The following is a 20,996-nucleotide window of genomic DNA, read 5'->3' as shown; positions in this document are numbered from 1 at the left end:
ATCGACACGCTCGAATGTTTCTCTTGACGGTACCGTTCGATTGGGAAAATGCTCGGAATACAGACGACGATCTGCAGCATTACAAAATGCTCGTCCATAAAATACATGCATATCTGCATATTCATTGAATGTAAACTGTTCGGCCATATCAAAAAAAATCAAAATATCCTATAGAATATTGACAATACAGTGATAGTCATATGACAACGCACCACTCAACAAAACAAAATCGCATTCCAGTTTCTCATTTTTTATCAAAACTTTCTAAGAGGTTTTTTTGTCAACATCTGTGAAAGAAATGGAACATAATTATTCCCTGGATATTTTTCACCTGATCATGTGCAGCCGTTTTTGTAGTTCATTCGTTTGCTTTTTATTAGTATAGTAAATATTTTTTCCGATGTGCGTTTTTTCAGATAAATTTAGATTCGTGTTAAAGAATTTCTCCCATAAAATTATATTTATCAGTGAAACTCGTCAACAGTTTAGCTGTGAAGAAGAATTTGAAACATTCGAATGTTGAGTTTCATGAGATTCAGATAACTGATCAACACGAAACGTGATTATTCCACACGTATTATGTACATACAAAATATGGAATGAATTCGATATTTCATAGTAGAGTAGCTTGTTAGTTTAAAAACACCACGAATCTACAGAACTTGATATTTCTTTTAAAAAAATATCTGCTATCACAATTGTGACTTAAACTTCCATATAGGTACTGTACTTTATGTTAACGACTTCATTTTAGCATACTTTGTATTATTCCTGTTATAAATGTTGTTGAATTAACGTTATCATTATTATTTCTGCTTTGATAATTATTCATTTCAAATAATGGTGGACGAGCGGGTTTGATGTCGTCGAGTAGAACTACATAAAATATTATTGAAAAAATATTCGTTTCGACGAATTTTGTTCATGGCCCAATTGCAAAATCTCACTCTTTTCTCGAAATCAGCATACAGTAGTTCTTGATGTAACTGAACGTGGTATGGATGCAAGCGATGTTTCTTCAATACTCGTTGCACTGATCTCTCACTTATATCCACTATTTCCCCAATTTGTCGTTGACTCCTACTAGGATCTTCTTCAACAGCAAGAAGAACTTGCAATTCATTATCTTCATTAGTAGCTGGCTTGATGCGCTCATGTTTGGAATAATTAATAGATCCAGTTTCAACGAATCGTCCCAAGACCTTTCGGAAAGATCTTTCATCTGGATGCCTTCTATCTGGATGCCGTTGAGAATAAATTCTACTTGCCAATAAACAATTCCTGTCTGATTCACCTAATATGAAAATCATATCAATCAAATCACTTTTTGATAACAACATTCTGATGAAATTATACCGACAGTTCAACTTCACGATTGACTAAAAATTTCAATATTCATTTGCAGCCAAATATTTTGTTCTGTCATTTGCCAGACTACACCGGGAAAAATGATTGAAATTCACCTCGGAATTTTCATTTCGAACGAAGAAAATTACTTTAGTTTTATTGAAAATATACTCTCTCTATTGAATAATTCACATCCCCGAGCGTAATTTCAGTAGGCAATGTACTTTTCATTGATAATTGAATATTCATCTAATATATGTGTGAAATCATAACGTATTATTTCACGTGAAGAGAATTACTAACTGGACGATGGGTATTCCCTCTTAGGGATATGTGAATTTACGCCATCTCTTCATCGAATGTAAAATTACACTTGTATTTGTGAGCGACTAGTGTAATGTTGATTCTTGTCTACAGAAGCGCATCGGTTTGTCTGGCGTGTGCATTGAAATATTTTTGTTATTGGTGAAAATAAGTATAGAAGGTGAGTACATTTCTTGTAAAATTGCAATAACTATTTCAATAAACAGATGAATTCATTGAGTTTTCTCATTATGCATTATAGAGTGTTTTTTTCATTATAAGTATATCCTAACCTCACATCGCGAATTATTTTATACTGTATGGAAGAGTACAACACATTTTAACTGATTTTCAAATAATTACAGAAGATATATTTGAAAATGTTTGTGATAATTACTGAATGGTATTGAGAAAAAGAAATATACTTGATAGCAGTGGCGTGACTCATCATCAGTGACGCCGTATGCATGATCCATTTTATTATTGACACAAATAAATAAACATAATACGTACCACAATTTTACCGTATTTGCTATAGTTCGGGATATGTTGGTCAAAAATTGAGAAAATTGGAAATTATTGTCTTTTTTTGTATGCTTTCATAAGACAAACGAAAAAGTTGATTTTTTTTTTCTTGAATTCCATGAATCAGGAAATATTTTCAATTTGGATAAAAATTAGTAAAATCCAATTTTTTGTTCCAAAGTTGAAAATGTCCAAATAAAAAAGGGAGGTGTTGTTCGGATTTCTGGAAACTCTGGTGAGAAATAACGGAGATCATAACATGTATATCTTTTTATTTCCAGATAATGTCTGCACTACATGAATATATGTGTGAAACTTGCTCAGAAAAATTTCAACTGTTGAGTAACTACAATATCCATCAAAGACTCCATAGATTCTTATCGAATTGTTCTTACAAATGTTGCGAGGAGGGCTGTTATAGACGCTTCAATTCATATAAAACTTTTTATATGCATATATACAGAAGCCATTCCGAATTAGTTGATCAAAAATTTTCTAATGGGATAAATTGTTCAGTAATGAATTGTTCTCATAAATTTGAATCAAAGAGAGATTTATCAAGTCATATTTCACAACATATAAAAAATGGCCTTCAGATAAAATGTCCTTTAGAAACGTGCAAGGACTGTCAAAATATATATAGAAACATAAATACATGGAGAAGTCATTTATTCAGGATACATGATTTAGACGTTTCCAATGTTGATGGTATGGAAAAAATATTTTCCTCAAACCATGAATCTCATCAATCTCTAGCACATGATTCTATCACATGTGAAACCGAAATTTCCAATAATGAAAAAGATTCGTACATCAGATCTCTTTCAACACTATATTTAACATTACAAGCGAAGCACTTTTTGACTGATAAAGCACTTTCTTCAATAATAAAGGCTGTCAAAGATATGAATGAGATATCTAATAGAAATTTAAAAAAACATCTATTTCAGAATTATAATATACTTGTGGATGAAGAAATATTGAAAAAATCCAATATTTTAATATCGGCTCATGATTCTGAGGGTGAATTGAGAACGAATTTTCTCCGAAAAAATATTACAAAAATAATTTCAAATATGTTGCACCTATATCTGTCAGACTGGGATTGATTAAAAATAAAGAGAGATCATTTTATTATGTTCCTATTCTGGAATCCTTGAAGGTTTTATTAGAAAATAGGCATGTGATTGAGCATTTGAAGTCGAACTCAAAGCAAAATGTGAACTCTTTATGTGATATATCCAATGGATCTGTTTTTAAACGGAATGAATTTTTTTACAATCATTCCACCAATCTCAGAATAATCATGTTCCAGGATGCATTTGAACTATGTAACCCAATAGGTTCATCTAAAAATAAACATAAAGTAATAGGTATTTATATGCTTCTTGGAAATTTACCTACATATACCTGGTCGAGAGTTGAAAATATTTTGTTAGTAGCATTAGTAAAAGAAGCAGATGTTAAATTTTTTGGATTTCCTGCTGTTTTTAATATTATGATTAGAGATTTGAAAATATTAGAAACAGATGGAATCACTATAGAAGGGGATAATTTCAAAGGTTCTGTATTTGCTATGCTCGAAGATAATTTGGGAAGTCATCAAATAGGTGGTTTTGTTGAAAATTTCAATACTGCCTCGTATATTTGCCGATACTGTTATAGTAAAAAAAATTGCAGAAAACAATTTTTGTTTGAAGGTGATTGACAATGTTTCATGGTGAATTTCTTTAGTTTGGACTTCCATATAATATAATTTGAAATCATATTATATTAGAAAGAACAATAAAAAAAAATTAAATCATATATTATATTAGACAATGGAAGTCCGAACTTTGAAATCCATCAGAAAATAATTGTTGAGCGGGGTTACGTTATTCAATCAAAGAAATTTTGTATAATTTGTTCATAGAGCAGTATATACGTGATGAAATGATTTTTGTTACGTTTGTTGAATTACCCTTTGTTGTAGGAATATGACTGAAGAGAGAACTGTTTTCAAAATTTGGAATAATTTCCGAACTAAAAAAACAATTGTGGTTGTTGACGCTTCAGATAATAACCTTTATGAAAACTTAATCTTGAAGGGTAAATGAATACACGAAACAATAAGAAATTTTGTTTATATATTTTTAATTTTAGCATCTGAGAAACTACAAATAGATGGATCCCAGTTAGTTTTAGAAACAGACGGCACAACTATCGATGAGAATGAGGCATTAGTTATGTTGAATAAAGAAATATTTATATTATTAGATAAAAACGAGTTTTGGGTGCCTTCTGTTACAAATACTACCAACACCAGCAGCATCATGAGCCTAATACAGTTATAGTTTTGGATACGGAAGAATCCAGTCATCCACAAGAAAAAGAATACAATGAATGTGTATGTTTCGTACCTAATGCATTGATTAATGTTGATGAAGCGTACGATGAAAAAGAGAATAAAGTTGGAATATTGAACCAACCAGAGAAAATAATTACAGAGAATTTCTGGAGAAACTTCCACATTCCATGGCATAAGTTACCTCGTACCATACTTAATGAAATACAAACAGGCGGTCGTGGAAAACACATTGAGGAAGAAGTGTTGAGCCTTGTTTTACGAGAAATGAGAACAATTCAAACACGAATTCCCTTGAATTACTTCCGAATCATCGTGCATAAAATCATTGAAAAGTCTCCGAAAACATTTCAGGATGTTGATGATGACGGTGTTGTGCTTGGCGATGGATCAAGTACATTGTTATTGAAACTGAAAGATAGAAATAATTATAAAAATCAGCTGGTGAAGAGAAAACATGATACAGCAATAAATGAAATAAAAAAGAGAAGGAAAACACGTGAAATATGCATTGAAGAAACATCGCAAATCGAAAAGAAAAGTTCACCGATAGAACAACAGAGCATAGAACATAAAATTACTGAAATAAATAGAGATTATGAAAATCTCTCAGATATAGAACTGGAACTTTTATTGGAGGAAACTTATGAGAAACAAAGAATGCTCATCGATAAAATATTGCCCATCATTCAAATGAAAAGTATGTGGCCTTGCTTCTTTCAAAGGCGTTTTATTTTCTGGCATTATCAAAGATTAATGGGACATTCATTGAACCAACTGGAAACTGCGATGAAAATGAAAATTGATCGTCTGTTGGATTATCTCCATATGAAAAAATATATAGAAAAAACACCAATTGAAGCAAGTGATACAGAAAAATATATGAACTTATTGAGAGGCTTAACTAAGCATTTCAGAGAAGTTTTCGACTATATTCTTAAAACTTTGAAGGTAGTACTTTATAATTAATTCATCAGTGAATATGAACTAAATGAACTTTATATTTTCTAGAGTCAGGACCAAGTAAACGAAGTGGAGTCTTTGCGGCCATGTCTCATTTTCGTAGAAGGTGAGTTGAATTTTGACTATAAGATTTTTATTACATATATTATCTTTATGATTTTTATTCATGGCGTATAATTAATTTAAGATTTTGGGCGAATGAAAAATATTACTCAATGATATATCGATATATTTTATTTTCCAGATGACAGTAAATATTACATTGTCATAGAGAAAATCATTGTTAATGATGGTACCACCGATTTCATCGATGCACTGAAGCAGTGCTATGGATGTTTTTATATATTCAATATGAAATACCCCGAGAGAGCTTTATCAACAATGGAATTTCTGCAGAGATATTTCATGAAAACACATCCTAGCACCGGGACCAAAGCCAGCACTTCTGGAACGAACAAAAATAGCGTGATAAGGTTTTTGAAGAATTTTGCAGAGTTTATTACCAAAGTAAGTATAACTGTATTTTTGTATATAGTAGTTTTTCTCTAGGAATGTGTGTTCGTCAACTTACTGTGTTCGGACTCATTTTTAATTTTTTGAAATGATTTAGAATTCTTTCAGATTTCTAAACCTATTCATTTGATGATATTTCATTTCTCTTTTAGGATAATAACAGCAATTGAAGAAAAAAGGAAAAGAAATGTTACTTTCATTTCTCTTTCCGAATAATAATTCCACCATGAGCAAGAAAGAAAATGTGTTAATTTGAAGAATTGTTTTTTATTTTGTACTGTTGTTATTTGACTTTTTTTTAATGAAAGAAAAAACATTGTTTTGTCGAATTTCATTTCAAGAATGTTTATGAATTTATTTTATATATACATATTTTTTCAATATATCAATGTGTAATATGTCTTGTGCATTCAATTATCTAAGTTATGAGGAAAAATGGCCACTGAAGTTCAAAAGATACTCGATTGAATTCAAGAGTCAACATCCGATTGAGGTATCATTGTCTTCAAAACTACTCTGAATACGGACCTTCTTGCAACGGAATATCCCAAGGTAATATAACCCGTAAATGAAAAATTACGCCGTAAAATTTTATCAGAGTATAGAATTCCACTGTAAAATTATATGAGAGTGTAAAATTCTACTGTAAAATTATGTCAAGAGTGTAATATCTCGATATAAATTTATATCGCAAATTTACCCTATAAAGTTTTATTTCAACACAAAAGTACACTCAAAATGAAAAATTACACTGAAAAATTCCACACTTGTCTTCGGGGTAGGATTACAAAATAATATTCCGCATGGAATGTGAGATCACACATGAAAGTAATTTCTCGCTAATATGGGCGGTAATTAAATTGCCGCCGGCACCGGCGGAAAAATTTTTACCAGTGTACTTGATTTCCAATAAATATTTCATTCGCTGAAAGGTTGTTTTAGACCGAAAGAATATGGCACAAATTCCGAGATTTTTGAAATTATTGTAACTATTCAAGAACGTCCATTTTGTGGTGTAATTCGCAACTTGTTTATCTAGCAACAGGTAATTTTAGGAATGGGCGATATTTTAAGGAAAGGGTATTTTTTGTATATTCTTATCAGTCGTCAAATGGATTTCGCTTTGAAAAAATGACCATTTTTCGAAAGAAATGCTCATTTAAGAAAAACTATTGAACTTAGCCATAGGGAATACTTAATGAAATTTGTAGAGGTTTCGTTGGCGCTTCTTATGGATCAATAATATACAGGGTGTTCTATTTAATATAAGGAAGATTTTGCAAATTTTCATTTACAATATTTGGCAAGCGGTTTTTCATACCCTGTATATCACAGGTCGATTTCAGATATATCGTTTGAGAGAGTTACCAATGTAGAATATTCGACCAAAAAAAAATTCAACTGGACTTGGCACCACTTTATAATTTCAAATATTCTGAGTGACGAATATTGGAAAAAAAACCTGTCATGCTAGATATCTCGAAAACCATCAATATTTTCGAAGTATACAGGGTGTCCCTGGACTTCCTCTTTTCCTCTCGGTAATGTATAGATGGGGTCAAAATATCACCAGTACTTCATATAACTTTTTTTCCTAAAAGTCTTCGTAACCAAGTTACGGGCCCTCGAAGTTACAAAATGAAAAATGTTTTTCTTTGATAACTTTTCAAGTGAATATTCAAAATCATCCAAATTTTGGTAATTGACTAAACAAATGAATTCCGTCGATGAGCTTTCATGCAGGAGTCAGTTGTTTTGCTACAAAGTCAGAAACGGACTACCCCCGATGGTCCACACCCCAAAACTTTGAAATGACAGATATTTTTCAATATTTTTCAACAAAATAAGGTTACTTGGACAATTTTATGAATAAAAGTACTCGTGTGGAAAGTCGATCGGAGCAACGAGTCTTGATAAAAATGTAGTTCTACTCGATGACATCAAACCCGCTCGTCCACCATTATTTGAAATGAATAATTATCAAAGCAGAAATAATAATGATAACGTTAATTCAACAACATTTATAACAGGAATAATACAAAGTATGCTAAAATGAAGTCGTAAACAAAAAGTACAGTACCTATATGGAAGTTTAAGTCACAATTGTGATAGCAGATATTTTTTCAAAAGAAATATCAAGTTCTGTAGATTCGTGGTGTTTTTGAACTAACAAGCTACTCTACTATGAAATATCGAATTCATTCCATATTTTGTATGTACATAATACGTGTGGAATAATCACGTTTCGTGTTGATCAGTTATCTGAATCTCATGAAACTCAACATTCGAATGTTTCAAATTCTTCTTCACAGCTAAACTGTTAAGGAGTTTCACTGATAATTATAATTTTATGGGAGAAATTCTTTAACACGAATCTAAATTTAGCTGAAAAAACGCACATCGGAAAAAATATTTACTATACTAATAAAAAGCAAACGAATGAACTACAAAAACGGCTGCACATGATCAGGTGAAAAATATCCAGGGAATAATTATGTTCCATTCCTTTCACAGATGTTGACAAAAAAAGCTTTTAGAAAGTTTTGATAAAAAATGAGAAACTGGAATGCGATTTTGTTTTGTTGAGTGGTGCGTTGTCATATGACTATCATTGTATTGTCAATATTCTATAGGATATTTTGAATTTTTTTGATATGGCCGAACAGTTTACATTCAATGAATATGCAGATATGCATGTATTTTATGGACGAGCATTTTGTAATGCTGCAGAAGCTCGTCGTCTGTATTCCGAGCATTTTCCCAATCGAACGGTACCGTCAAGAGAAACATTCGAGCGTGTCGATCGCAGCTTGAGGGAGACAGGTATGTAATAATTGATAATTAATTTGAGCACGTTGTTTTATTTCGATATTATTGTAGGTACAGTTTTGCCAAAACGAGGTGGTGAGGGCGCTCCTAGGACTGTACGTACCGTTGTATTGGAGGAAAATATTTTGGAAGCCATCGCTGATGATCCTTCAATGAGCATCAGAAATCTATCAGAACAGTTCCATACATCCAAGTCCACTATTCATAGAATAATTAGGGAACAACTGCTCCACCCATTTCACATCCAGAAGGTACATGCCATGACACCTCAAGATTTTCCAGCACGACTGGAATATGCCAATTGGTTCATGGATAGGCAAAGAGAGGATATGACTTTTATCAATCGAGTTTTATTCACTGATGAAGCAGGTTTCAGTAGAGATGGAGTTATCAACTCTCATAATCTCCATATATGGGCCGAAAAAAATCCCCATGGGATATTGCAAACCAAACACCAACGGAAATTCAACGTGAATGTTTGGGCTGGTATCATAGGAAACCATCTTATAGGACCATTCGTTCTACAGGACCGATTGAATGGAGAACGTTATTTGGAGTTCATTCAGAACGATTTGAATGGACTTTTGGAACATGTTCCATTGCAAACCTGAAGAGATATGTGGTTTATGCATGATGGCGCTCCTCCTCATTTTAGTTTGATTGTGCGTGACCATCTGAACCATATTTTACACAATAGATGGATTGGTAGAGGTGGGCCATATTCATGGCCATCGCGGTCTCCGGATTTCAATCCATTGGATTTCTTTCTGTGGGGGCATCTAAAAAGCCTTGTTTACGCTACACCTATTCACACAAGAGATGCATTGTTGAATAGAATAACATTACATTGTGAAGCCATACGAAACGACCCTGGAATGCTATTTCAAGTACAGAGAGGGTGTCTTCGCAGACTAAGAAAATGTATAGAGAGAGAAGGTGGTCATATCGAGCAGTTTCTGTAGCGGATTTTTCATTTCTGTTTGCTCTTGAGGCTCTTGAGTTTCGTTAGTTAAACGTGTTTGCATTATAAAAATTCGTTATGAACATTTTACCTATCATTTCCATTTTCCTTAAAAACTAATATTTTCGAATAATGGTAGACATCTCAGGATAAATGTTGTTGAATTAACGTTATCATTATTATTTCTGCTTTGATAATTATTCATTTCAAATAATGGTGGACGAGCGGGTTTGATGTCGTCGAGTGAAACTACATTTTTATCAAGACTCGTTGCTCCGATCGACTTTCCACACGAGTACTTTTATTCATAAAATTGTCCAAGTAACCTTAATTTATTGAAAAATATTGAAAAATATCTGTCATTTCAAAGTTTTGGGGAGTGGACCATCGGGGGTAGTCCGTTCCTGACTTTGTAGCAAAACAACTGACTCCTGCATGAAAGCTAATCGAAGGAATTCATTTGTTTAGTCAATTACCAAAATTTGGATGATTTTGAATATTCACTTGAAAAGTTATCAAAGAAAAACATTTTTCATTTTGTAACTTCGAGGGCCCGTTACTTGGTAACGAAGGATTTTAGGAAAAAAAGTTATATGAAGTACTGGTGATATTTTGACCCCATCTATACATTCCCGAGAGGAAAAGAGGAAGTCCAGGGACACCCTGTATATACACATCGGAAAAGTCTAGGGATATTTTTAAAAAAGGCAATAATTTTTTTTAGATCGCTTTAGGGAAAAAAAGTTGACGGGTGATTATTAAACGAATGTAACTTACAACAAAATTTATTAAATGGTCAAAAATACTGAGTGCGCTTATAAGAGAAATTAAAAAAAAATGGCTCTTCTTTGGCACCCCAAAAAAAAATCATAATACAAAAAATATATATATATATATACACATCGGAATAGTCTAGGGATATTTTTAAAAATGACAATTTTTTTTTAGATCGCTTTAGGGAAAAAAAAGTTGACGGGTGATTATTAAACGAATGTAACTTACAACAAAATTTATTAAATGGTCAAAAATACTGAGTGCGCATATAAGAAAAATAAAAAAAATGGCTCTTCTTTGGCACCCCGAAAAAAAATCATAATACAAAAAAAATGGAATCAGTACAAAGTATGGCCTCCACGCTGGTTTATTACGGCCCTATATCTATCGTGCATCGACAAAATGAGATTGTCAATGTCTTGTTAAGGTACATTTGCCCATTCAGCGATTGAAACGTTGTGTGAATGTTCCCCATATGAGAAGTAATTCTTCTTTGAAGCATGTCCCACACATGCTCGATGGGATTCAGGTCCGGTGATTGTGCTGGCCATGGCAATACATCAACTCCTTCGTTGGTGAGCCAGTCAGTCACTAGACGCGCGACATGTGGACGAGCATTATCATGCATTAGGTGGAAGTTTTCACCAACAGCACCAGCAAACGGACGGACGATAGGTAGAAGAATGGTGTCGAGGTACTGTCGAGCTGTGAGGGAGCGATTTGGAAAAACGAGATCGGTTCTGCCGCCGATCATGATTCCGCCCCATGGCATTACTGTACCACCTCTGTATGTGTGGACTTCCTGGACGTGTCTCAAACGTTCATTATTTCCAGGTCGTCTCCACAGTCTTACTCGACGAGAATCTGGATGAAATCCAAATCTGGATTCGTCTGTAAACAATAACTGCATAGAATGTACAAACTCGACACTTTCAGATTATTCATTTTAGCCGAAAACCTATAGATTGTAAAAATCTTGATAAAAGATTAGTTACCGTTTTTGCAGGCTTTGTTCAACCCATAGAAATCTACAGGGTGGTCGAGTGTACCAATTTAATCGAAATTAAACGACCTCATGCATTTATTTTTATGATATTTAGTATGTTATAAAAATATGCCTAGACTTTTCCGATGTGTGTATTAACCAACTGTCAATTTGGCTTTCAAAAGGCAAAAGGCACAAATGATGCAATCTTTTCCTTTCTTGAACATGTCTACACACATTTCAACAATGGTGAGGTCGTAGCTGCAGTATTCTACGATTTCTCCAAAGCTTTTGACTGTGTAAATCATGAACTTCTTTTGCAAAAGTTGAACTACTATGGCTTTAGAGGAGTGTGTAATGACTAGTTCAGGTCTTTCTTAAGTGATTCACACACTAAGGATATCTTATGGGGCCCGATTCTTTTCCTTATTTATTTAAATGACCTGGTTAGTCTCTCAATTCAAGGAATTTTTACCATCTTTGCGAATGACACCACGCTCCTTTGGCAAGGAAAAAATACTTCTAATATGAAAGAAACTATCTCTAGTGATTTAGAAGTTGTGAAAAATGGTGTGACGCAAACTAATTGTGCTTTAATATTAAAAAAACAAACCTAGTCACCTTCAGCTGTAATATTAACAATTTATACTTGAATGGACAAATTCTTGAGAATAAAAAGCAATACAAATTCCTGGGAAACTTCATGGAAAACAAATGAAAATTTGATCAACATATTTCAGCTTTGAATAAAAAATTGGCATCAGGATGTTATGCACTTCAAATAGTTTCAAATGAACTGAGGTCATCCACAACAAAAATGGTATATCATTCCCTGATTGAGTTCCACCTGAGATATGGTGTTGCCTTTGAGGGATTTTGCAGTCAACAACTTTTTCATTCAGTGTTTGTTTTTCAAAAGCGAGCGGTTAGATACTTATGCAAGGTGGGAGTACATGAGTAATGAAGACCATTATTTTTGAGAGAAAAAATTCTCGCTGTTACTTGTATTTTCATACTTGAAACTGTTTGCCTGATTTACAAAAAACATAATATTGTTGGAACTCTGGAACATATAAATTACATAACCCGGCAAGTAACTGAAAATAAAATACATCTTCCTGTTCCAAAAACAAGCCAGACAAAGTTTTCTTTAATTTATGAAAGTTAAAAGCTGTATAATAACATACCTTATGAAATTAGGAAGGAAAAAAGCTATAAAAAGTTCAGAAATCTTGTAAAGATGCCCTTGCAACTAAAGCGTACTACAATCTTGATGAATATTACAATGGAACTTTGCTGTGATTCAATATAGGTGTTTTTTTGTTGTTTATATTGACACCTATACTTTAAATTATATTTTATACTGGGATATATCTTATTTTATTGCCATGACATGTCAACTTATGATCAAATTGTGTATATTTGTTATTTACATCTTTTGAGAGGGACTATATAGAATGTTAATGAAAGACGGGCTTTGAAAGAATTGGAGAGATGTACACTGACAAGTAGAGATATTCAGGTAAATGAAATGTAAAAGAAGTTTAAAAAAGATTTTATTATTGTTTATATGATAATGAAGGATATTTTAAACATTAAAGAAAAATTAGCAATTTGTAAGTTTTCACCTGAAAACACTCATTTGGTTTTGGATTTTCACCAAATTTCCATCTTCAGTAAAAGTCAAGAACCTGTGTGACGTTTTGACTGAAAATGACAAAACATTTTTTCAATATCTTATATTATTTTTTACTGAAGAGTTATGCAAATTGATTGAAAACCAGGCTACAAAAGGCAATCTCAAAAATTAAGATGATGTGTGCTTTGCTTGATTTCAGATAGTCTATAGCAGCTGATTACTGCATAGGGATTGAAATGACAGTAAATGAAGGTATTTTGAAAATTACCTATTGATGACATGAATATATGACCCACAAACCTCTCTTTAGATTTCTGTCTCAATGCTTGGTGTAATCTTTTCTGATTGTAAAGAATATTACTGGAGTTTTTTCCCAACACCAAATCGTTAATTTTAACACCTCGACATGTGTTTCAATCACCAAGTGATCATTTTCAAGAGGAAGATAAAACTGGTTGTGATTCATTTTTATTGTTTTTGCTTCCTGGTACTACTTTACTGTACAATTCATCAGGTAGGTACCTCAACTGTTCATACCTGAACACCAAAACACACTTTTTTATTCAAATCAAAAAATATGATAATTTGAATATCTGAATTTATTCCGGATTACAACTTAGTAGATAGTTGATATACAAAAAACACATAGTGTCCGAAAATTAACTATTATTGAGTTTCCTATTAGAATTCCTTCTGATCTTGAAACACCACCTAGTTTTCGAAAACATCATTCGAAATAGTTGAGATTCGAAAGAGTTGAGATATGACACAGTTGTTCTCGGAATTGCATGAACTGGCATCCTCACAAAAAATTACTACTGGAATTCTTTTTACAGTGATGAGGCAAACGCTATTTGCAGGTGCTTCGTTTCCAACGTTAATAAATGATGTATTTATTTAATGACAAATATCTGCTACTACAATTCTTCACTAGAGGTTAGGAGACCTTGTTTATAAATTAGGAATCAAATATATTTTCACTCAACATTTCTACTGAAGATCCTTTTACTTGTATTGACCTGAAATAGGACTTCCTAACAAAAACGAAAGCTTACTAATAGATTACAAGGGCAAGGTCAAAGTTAAATAATTTAATGACTAGGTGAGTTGATAAAACAAAACACGCTGGTATTTTTGATTTCACTCACCCAAAACTATTTTCATGCGAAACGATTAGTTTCCTCAATTTTCCATACAAGACATATCAACCTTATTTCCACTACACAACTCCACAACTCCACAACTTCTCGTACCTTCACAAAAACTGTTAAAATTCGTTTTGTTCTGCGCATCAACATAACGTGACATCAGCGAAATTATAGCCAGTGCTGCCAATGTAGCGGTTAGTATGAAATAATAGAAAAGAAAAAAGGAAACCACTACATTAGGTTTGCAGTTTGAATTTATCATTGCAGGCGAAAGATGGCAGCAGGTACGTAATCTTAGCCATGTGAATAGAGAATTTTAACAACCTTAAACTTTCTAATATTTTTTTGAAATTGATCTCTAAATCACAGAATATTGTCTAAATCAGGGGTGAGCAACCTTATTATTCAACTAATTATTTTTAAAGTTGAAATTTTAAGATTAAAGTTTTCTATTAATAAGAAGATGTTAAAACTGATTTAATTAATATGATTTATTTATTTATATTTATGAATGTTATCTTCGGAGATAAAAATGAAAACAACAATAAAAATTAATTGGCGCTCCGGGGCGACTTCATTGATTCCAGTGGCGCATTTGCTTTTTCAGCTGCAGGAAAACCCGGAAAAACCTGCAGCACCACATCATCTGAAGATCTTGATCTGCCAATGTCCTCTTTCTCATATAACAAAATGTAGGGTGTCTCCAGAGGCTTCAATAGATTCAATACAATATATTATTTTTACAATACAATATTTTTATTATAATAAAAATGAAGAAAAAATGATAGAATAAGTATAATATAATTGAATTAGTGAAATTTTCCTGAAAATAGACTTCAAAAATGCCTTCAAGATGATTGATAGAAACAACATGCTTCGAAAGGTTAAAGATTCGTTTCCAGGATTATATCCCTTCTTAAGTCAGTGTTATAAATCAGCTTCTTATTTGAGTTTTGGTGAACATCTGATTCTGTCTGAGAGAGGTGATCCCTCAGGACGTGCTCTTTTTTGTCTGACCATCAACGAACTCACTAGAAGCTTATCATCCGAATTCAATTGTTGGTATTTGGAATCACTCAAATTGCTGACCACCAGATTGAATGAACTTCCAAAAAACGTTGCATTTTTTCTTTTGAAAAATTGTTTGGCGATTCCAAAACTCATGTATGCCCTCAGATGTTCCCCCACTTGGTCAAGTCAGTTAGAGCTTGACGAATTTGATAATTTACTCCGCAACATGACGGAATATGTTACAAACATTCACTTCAATAATGATTCATGGCCCCAAGGAACGCTTCCTGTAAACCTTGGCGGACTGGGGCTACGTTCGGCTTCTTCCGTAGCTTTACCAGCTTTTCTGTCATCAGTCAATAGTGTTTCTGATCTCATCGATTCCATCCTTCCTTCCATATTTATCATTATCCAAGACGTTTTTTATGCTGAAGGTGCATCACTTTGGCATGCCGCAACTAATATTGCTCCTCCTAAAGATAAAAATAAAATACAAAGTGCATGGGACCGACCTCTTCTGAACATTATAACTGATACACTTCTGAAATCTACAAGTGTATACGATAAGGCTCGTCTGAAAGCAGCAATGATCAAGGAATCGGGTGCTTGACTGAATGCTTTACCTGTTGCATCTCTTGGAACACTATTAGACGATGAATCTTTCAGAATAGCAGTAGGACTTTGGATGGGTTCATCTATTTGTGTTCCTCATACTTGTGTTTGCGATAGTATAGTTGATGAGAAAGATGGTACAGATGGTTTGAGTTGTAGGAAAAGTGCAGGGCGTACATATCGACATCACCAAGTGAACGACATATTGAGCTATGTTGTCAGCTAATGTTCCTGCTATTCTGGAACCCTTAGGTACCAGTCGAGATGATGGTAAACGACCAAATGGTATGTCTCTCACACCATGGAAATACGGTAAACCTGTGGTATGGTACTTCACTTGCGTTGACACGGTCGCGGCTTCCCATCTAGCCAGAAGTTCGAAGTCTGCTGGAACTGCAGCATTGTCTGGCGAGAAATTGAAATGGAAAAATACCAAAATCTTGGTAACAACTATCTGTTCCATCCAGTAGCGGTTGAAACTTTTGGTGTTTATTCTGTTGTTCTGTTGGCTGTTATTCGTTCATGAACTTGGAAGGATAATAGGCCAAGCAACGAATGATCACCGTTCTACCTCTTTTTTGATAGAAAGAATTAGTATTGCTATCCAACGTGGCAATGCTGCTTCGGTCCTTGGAACTATTCCTCCTTCACATAATTTTGATGAGATTGTGCATTGTCCTAATTTCAGTACGGAACTGAAATATCTTCGAAACAAGCAGAGATATGTGGATATTCATCAGTCCCGATCATGAACTTAGGTCATTCTTGCATCCCAAATATGAGTTGCAGTCCTCGTAGTTCTGGTTCCCTTTCAGTGGAAGAGCTTCATGAAGCAAGAGCCGAATCGATCGATCTACGAAACCCTTCTTCACGTGGAAGGTTCGATCGCAGCTTGATAAATAGTTCTTATGGAGATTATCTGAAACATGTTTTTCCTTACGAATCAGTAGAGAGTTGAACTGAAAATCTAGAGAAGAAAATTGGATTGGATAAATTAGGAAACAGTTTCTACATTAATAGCATGTTGGTAATGACGAAGAATTTCAAGAACGAGTTTTTGATGACGAATGAAAATGGGAATGTTCCCTACTTATTCATCAAACTCAAACACCTGTTCATGCAGCTGCAGTTTCGTAAGAATGTATCATCTTTCCCTCCAACCGATTTCCTGGAGTCTTTGAAGTCCACTAGATACTCGTTAGGACAACAAGAGGATTGTTTCGAATTCTTGGGGTTCTTGTTAAATACTCTTCGTGAGCAAAACAATAGCAAAATCAATACTCCTGACCAATACTCCTTACAGTCCATCTCGTCTTATGTTTGTAAATCTTTTGCCGGAAAAATTCTCACTTGTTTACTTTGCAGTAAATGTTCAAGAGGTAGTGAAAACCTATGTGAATTTCTGGAACTTCATCTAGCATTTCCTAATATGACTAATAACCAGTCCGTGCAAAGTTTATTGTTCAATCATCTGAAAATGGAATTTTTAACAGGTGATGATCGACTGTATCGCCAAACATGCGCCAAACTAACTGACTGTTATAAGGAAACAAGTATAGCTGAGGCACCAATCAATCTAATAATAACACTGATGATCTTCAAACAAGACTCAACCTCTGACGGAAGCAATAAACTCTTTCGAAGGTTCGAAATAGATGAACATTTCAATCCAGCAGACCACTATTATAATATTCATGCAGTTATTGTTCACTGTATTTCTGGCATTGAATCTAGTCATTATTAAGCCATGGTCAAAGACGAAACGGATTGGTTTAAGTTTGACGATAGTCGTGTTAAGAAGTGTTCTGGCGATGTATTGAATCTATTGGAGCCTCTGAAGACACCCTACATTTTGTTTTATGAGAGGGAGAACATTGGCAGATTGTAATAAATGACCGTCGGGTCTGAAGTGGCGATCCCTATATAATACAAATGATATATAATAATCATCTCAGTGTACTCGCACCAGAAAAATACACTCCCCTGTTTATGGGATCGTTCAGCCGAAGATATTTATTTTTTAATTCAGCTTGGTAGCGTGAGAGTTGCTACCACCAGATCAGAAAAAGTTTGAAATCCGTCTTGATTACACGGATTGAGAATTAGTAGGCAACTTGGTCAACAGCTGAATTTTTCCTACCTTCTAATCTTCGTAGTGCAATGGCATGGTTATGCCACCAATTATATCCTCAGAAACTGGATTCGGCCACGGCTTAAATGCGTGGTCTTTTAGGGGTTTTCACAAACCAACTTTACTGATGAGTAAAGTCGGCGGAATAATCGGATTAACCATTGAAAAAATAAAATGAACAAAAATTAATACTGAAGTTCAACCTACACAAAATAATAGTGAAACTTGGAAAAGAAAGTTTTTGGCTTTCTACAAATAGTGAAACTATTCTTTTATATATGTTTCATTGAACGTTATTTAAACTATATGAAGGAAAAATAAATATATAATTATAACCATGTGAAAACTATGAATAAACCAATAAAAACAAAATGACAGGATTAATTATTCTTATGAAAATTTAAATAACTTCATTCAAGAAATAGGTATGCCTTGCCTGAATTCTACTAGATCTGCTAGTAGATAATGTAGATAGTAGATAGTAGATAGTAGATAATGGGATGCAACGCTGAGAAACTATTAAGAGACCCACTTAGTCGCTTCTCCCTGTATAACATAGGAAAATGCTGTAACCTATAATAACCTAATAAAATGGAAAAGGGAATCTGATTCGTAGCTATGTGGTAAATTTTCACCAATACCCTAAGGTGCCAATTCGAAAATATATAACACATACGCATGCAATAACATCTACAATATATATCAGAACTGTTTCAAAATACGCTCACCGAATTAACCTAGATGGACTCTCCTGAAGTCTCCAAGAACAGTGTCCTCCGGCGGGGTAATAGTCGGGTTCCGTTCGGGGGGCGTGTCCCGCGACTCCGCCCCCATCGCCCACATTTACCCTTCGTCGCAAGGGCCGGCTGGCCTCCCAGACCTGAGCCTTTGGGATTTCAGGACTCAGCTCTCGCCTGGGTGCAACGGAAGGTAGGTACGCTTCGGTTCGCTCTTCGAAAAATTGGGACTCATTGTAGAGGTACTGACCCCGCCATGAGGCCACCTCCAAGCCTCTCTCGGCTTCAGGGTGACTCCCTGGCATTCCTCCACCCCCTAGCGCTTCCGCTAGGTCGTCAGTATCCGGCTCGAACAGGGTACTAGGCGCTCCTGTGCGCAGCGCACCCTTCTCCTCCCAAGTATCACTAAGTGTTTCCCCCTGGGGGCATCGTGACGCCTGGCTAAGAACGACCTGTACTTCGTCGCTTAATTTCCTGTTGCCAGCATCTCCAAAGCCTTCTTTGCTTTGGAAACGCTGTCCTTCACCGCGCCTCTCGAAACTTTCCTTGTTTCGAAAGTCCTGTCCGGTGGTTCTTCTTTCGAGGCATTCGCTATTTCGAAAGTCCTGTCCATGATAGCATGATTCTCTTGTCAGGTTTGACAATGGCTTCGACATTTCACTAATTACTGTTTTCACAGAATGACTGTACACCCTGTGAAACATTACCCTTGGTGATTCTACTACATAAGTAGGTATTACCGCCTCAATGTTTTCACTCAAAACCTTTTGTTCGGGGAAAACTCTCAAATCTAGAGGCAGACAACCCTCCGGTTGTCGCCGCCGGTTAAAAATTTCAAATCGTTCCGGTTGTTCCGGTTCTGATGAAAAACGCTGTTGGCTCGTTTTCGGAGCCGATCTCAGCATAGGAGATCGCGTTTTCATATTTAACATCTCGCTAGGCCCTAATTGGGGTTCGCACTGTGGATGTTTTCTAGTAGAGACCGTTCTTGGCGTTGTCAATTCAGCTCGCATGTCGAGCAATTGACGAAGACTGACCTGGTGCATGCTCCTGGTCCTGGACAACACCTCTCCTCGGAGACGATGTCCATTTTCTCGGAGTAACGTCTCCTGACGTTCTCTTGCAAATGTTTCTTGATCCATCTGTAACGTGTTCGGTGTATTTAATGCCCTAAAACGGTTTAATACAATTTCACTGTTTCGCGGAGTTTTTTCGCTATTTGAGGACTCTGTCCTTTGTATCATGTCGAGTTCTCTAGCTACTCGACTTGCTGAAAAACCGCCAATGTCCACGGTTTGTCGCTCTGCGACCACGGGAGAAGCACTAGTGTCCTCGTGCGCAAAAGGTCTACGTTGAGTAGAGGATGCCCTCAGACTGGCCATCTCTACCGGAGTTCTCGGAATACTGTTTCCTGTGAAAACAAAGTCCTGGTGAGTTCCGCGTCTGCTTGTAGAAGTCGCACTCAGGCGACTAAACGTGTCTGACAGGGAACTTAATTGACCGAAGCTTGTGGTCTCGCGGTTTGGCATTGGTGTATTTTCTGCAAGCTGCGCTCGCGCGTGTCTTGTCCTAGTCTGCATTTCGATTTCAAGTTTCTCTAAAATGACTCTGACGAGGAAATAGTCAGAGGGAAGGATTCACGGAAATCTAATATTTTTGAGTTCACCCTTAGATCGCGAAAGCTACTTTCCTATCCAAGGCCTACAGGGTGAACTGAGCTAGTGATTTAGGAACAAGGAGCCTAACGATTGAACAGCACCCTAGGATGAGGGCCGCTCGCAGGATAAGGTAGAAAGTTATCGTAATCCTGGAAGGTCCCAACGGTTAGGTTGAGTCGTTCGCCCGAAGGACGTAACTAATGATGTCTTGACTCTCCCGAGTTTAATCTCGAAAAACCTCGATTGTTCAACAGCGCAAGGTGATCGGGTGGAGTGAGACCGGGCAACTTTAGTAGGGACCTGCTCTTCCTTTGCAGGATTTGGGCTGCTTTCCTCTGGCGGAGTGCCAAAAGGAACCTGGACAAACGTAAGGTATAATTATGCACTATAATAAGTCATTCAACCAATAATCTGCTCCAGTATAAGCTCTTTTGAATCCCAGAGTTTCCACAATCCTAGAATTCCTCAAATAAATATCCAGCCACTGGTCTGTTCTGATTTATTCTCTATTGGTCC

At 35.2% G+C, this 20,996-nt stretch overlaps 2 protein-coding genes across 2 annotated transcripts in view; one reads left to right on the top strand and one right to left on the bottom strand.

The window, feature by feature from the left end:
* Gdap2 (ganglioside induced differentiation associated protein 2) overlaps positions 1-14,490 on the bottom strand; it is a 313,619-nt gene extending 299,129 nt beyond the window's left edge. Inside the window, exon 1 of the mRNA XM_074174665.1 lies at positions 14,332-14,490. The gene's annotated coding sequence lies outside the window, so the exon portion shown is untranslated. The remainder of the gene's footprint in view (positions 1-14,331) is intronic.
* LOC111515468 (uncharacterized) lies at positions 2,139-6,374 on the top strand. The gene is given in 6 exon segments (XM_074174669.1): positions 2,139-4,263; positions 4,318-4,496; positions 4,499-5,470; positions 5,531-5,588; positions 5,727-5,989; positions 6,148-6,374. Coding segments are annotated over 6 exon segments (1,602 nt in total). The 5' UTR covers positions 2,139-4,151; the 3' UTR covers positions 6,166-6,374.
* Positions 14,491-20,996: the final 6,506 nt, after the last annotated feature.

Source organism: Leptinotarsa decemlineata, unplaced genomic scaffold (assembly GCF_025532065.1).
Source record: "Leptinotarsa decemlineata unplaced genomic scaffold, Ldec_3_MD MMD2_tig00000690_RagTag_RagTag, whole genome shotgun sequence".
Classification (NCBI taxonomy): Eukaryota; Metazoa; Arthropoda; class Insecta; order Coleoptera; family Chrysomelidae; genus Leptinotarsa; species Leptinotarsa decemlineata.
The sequence above is the reverse complement of the archived record's forward strand: the minus strand, read 5'-3'. Positions and strand labels throughout refer to the sequence as shown.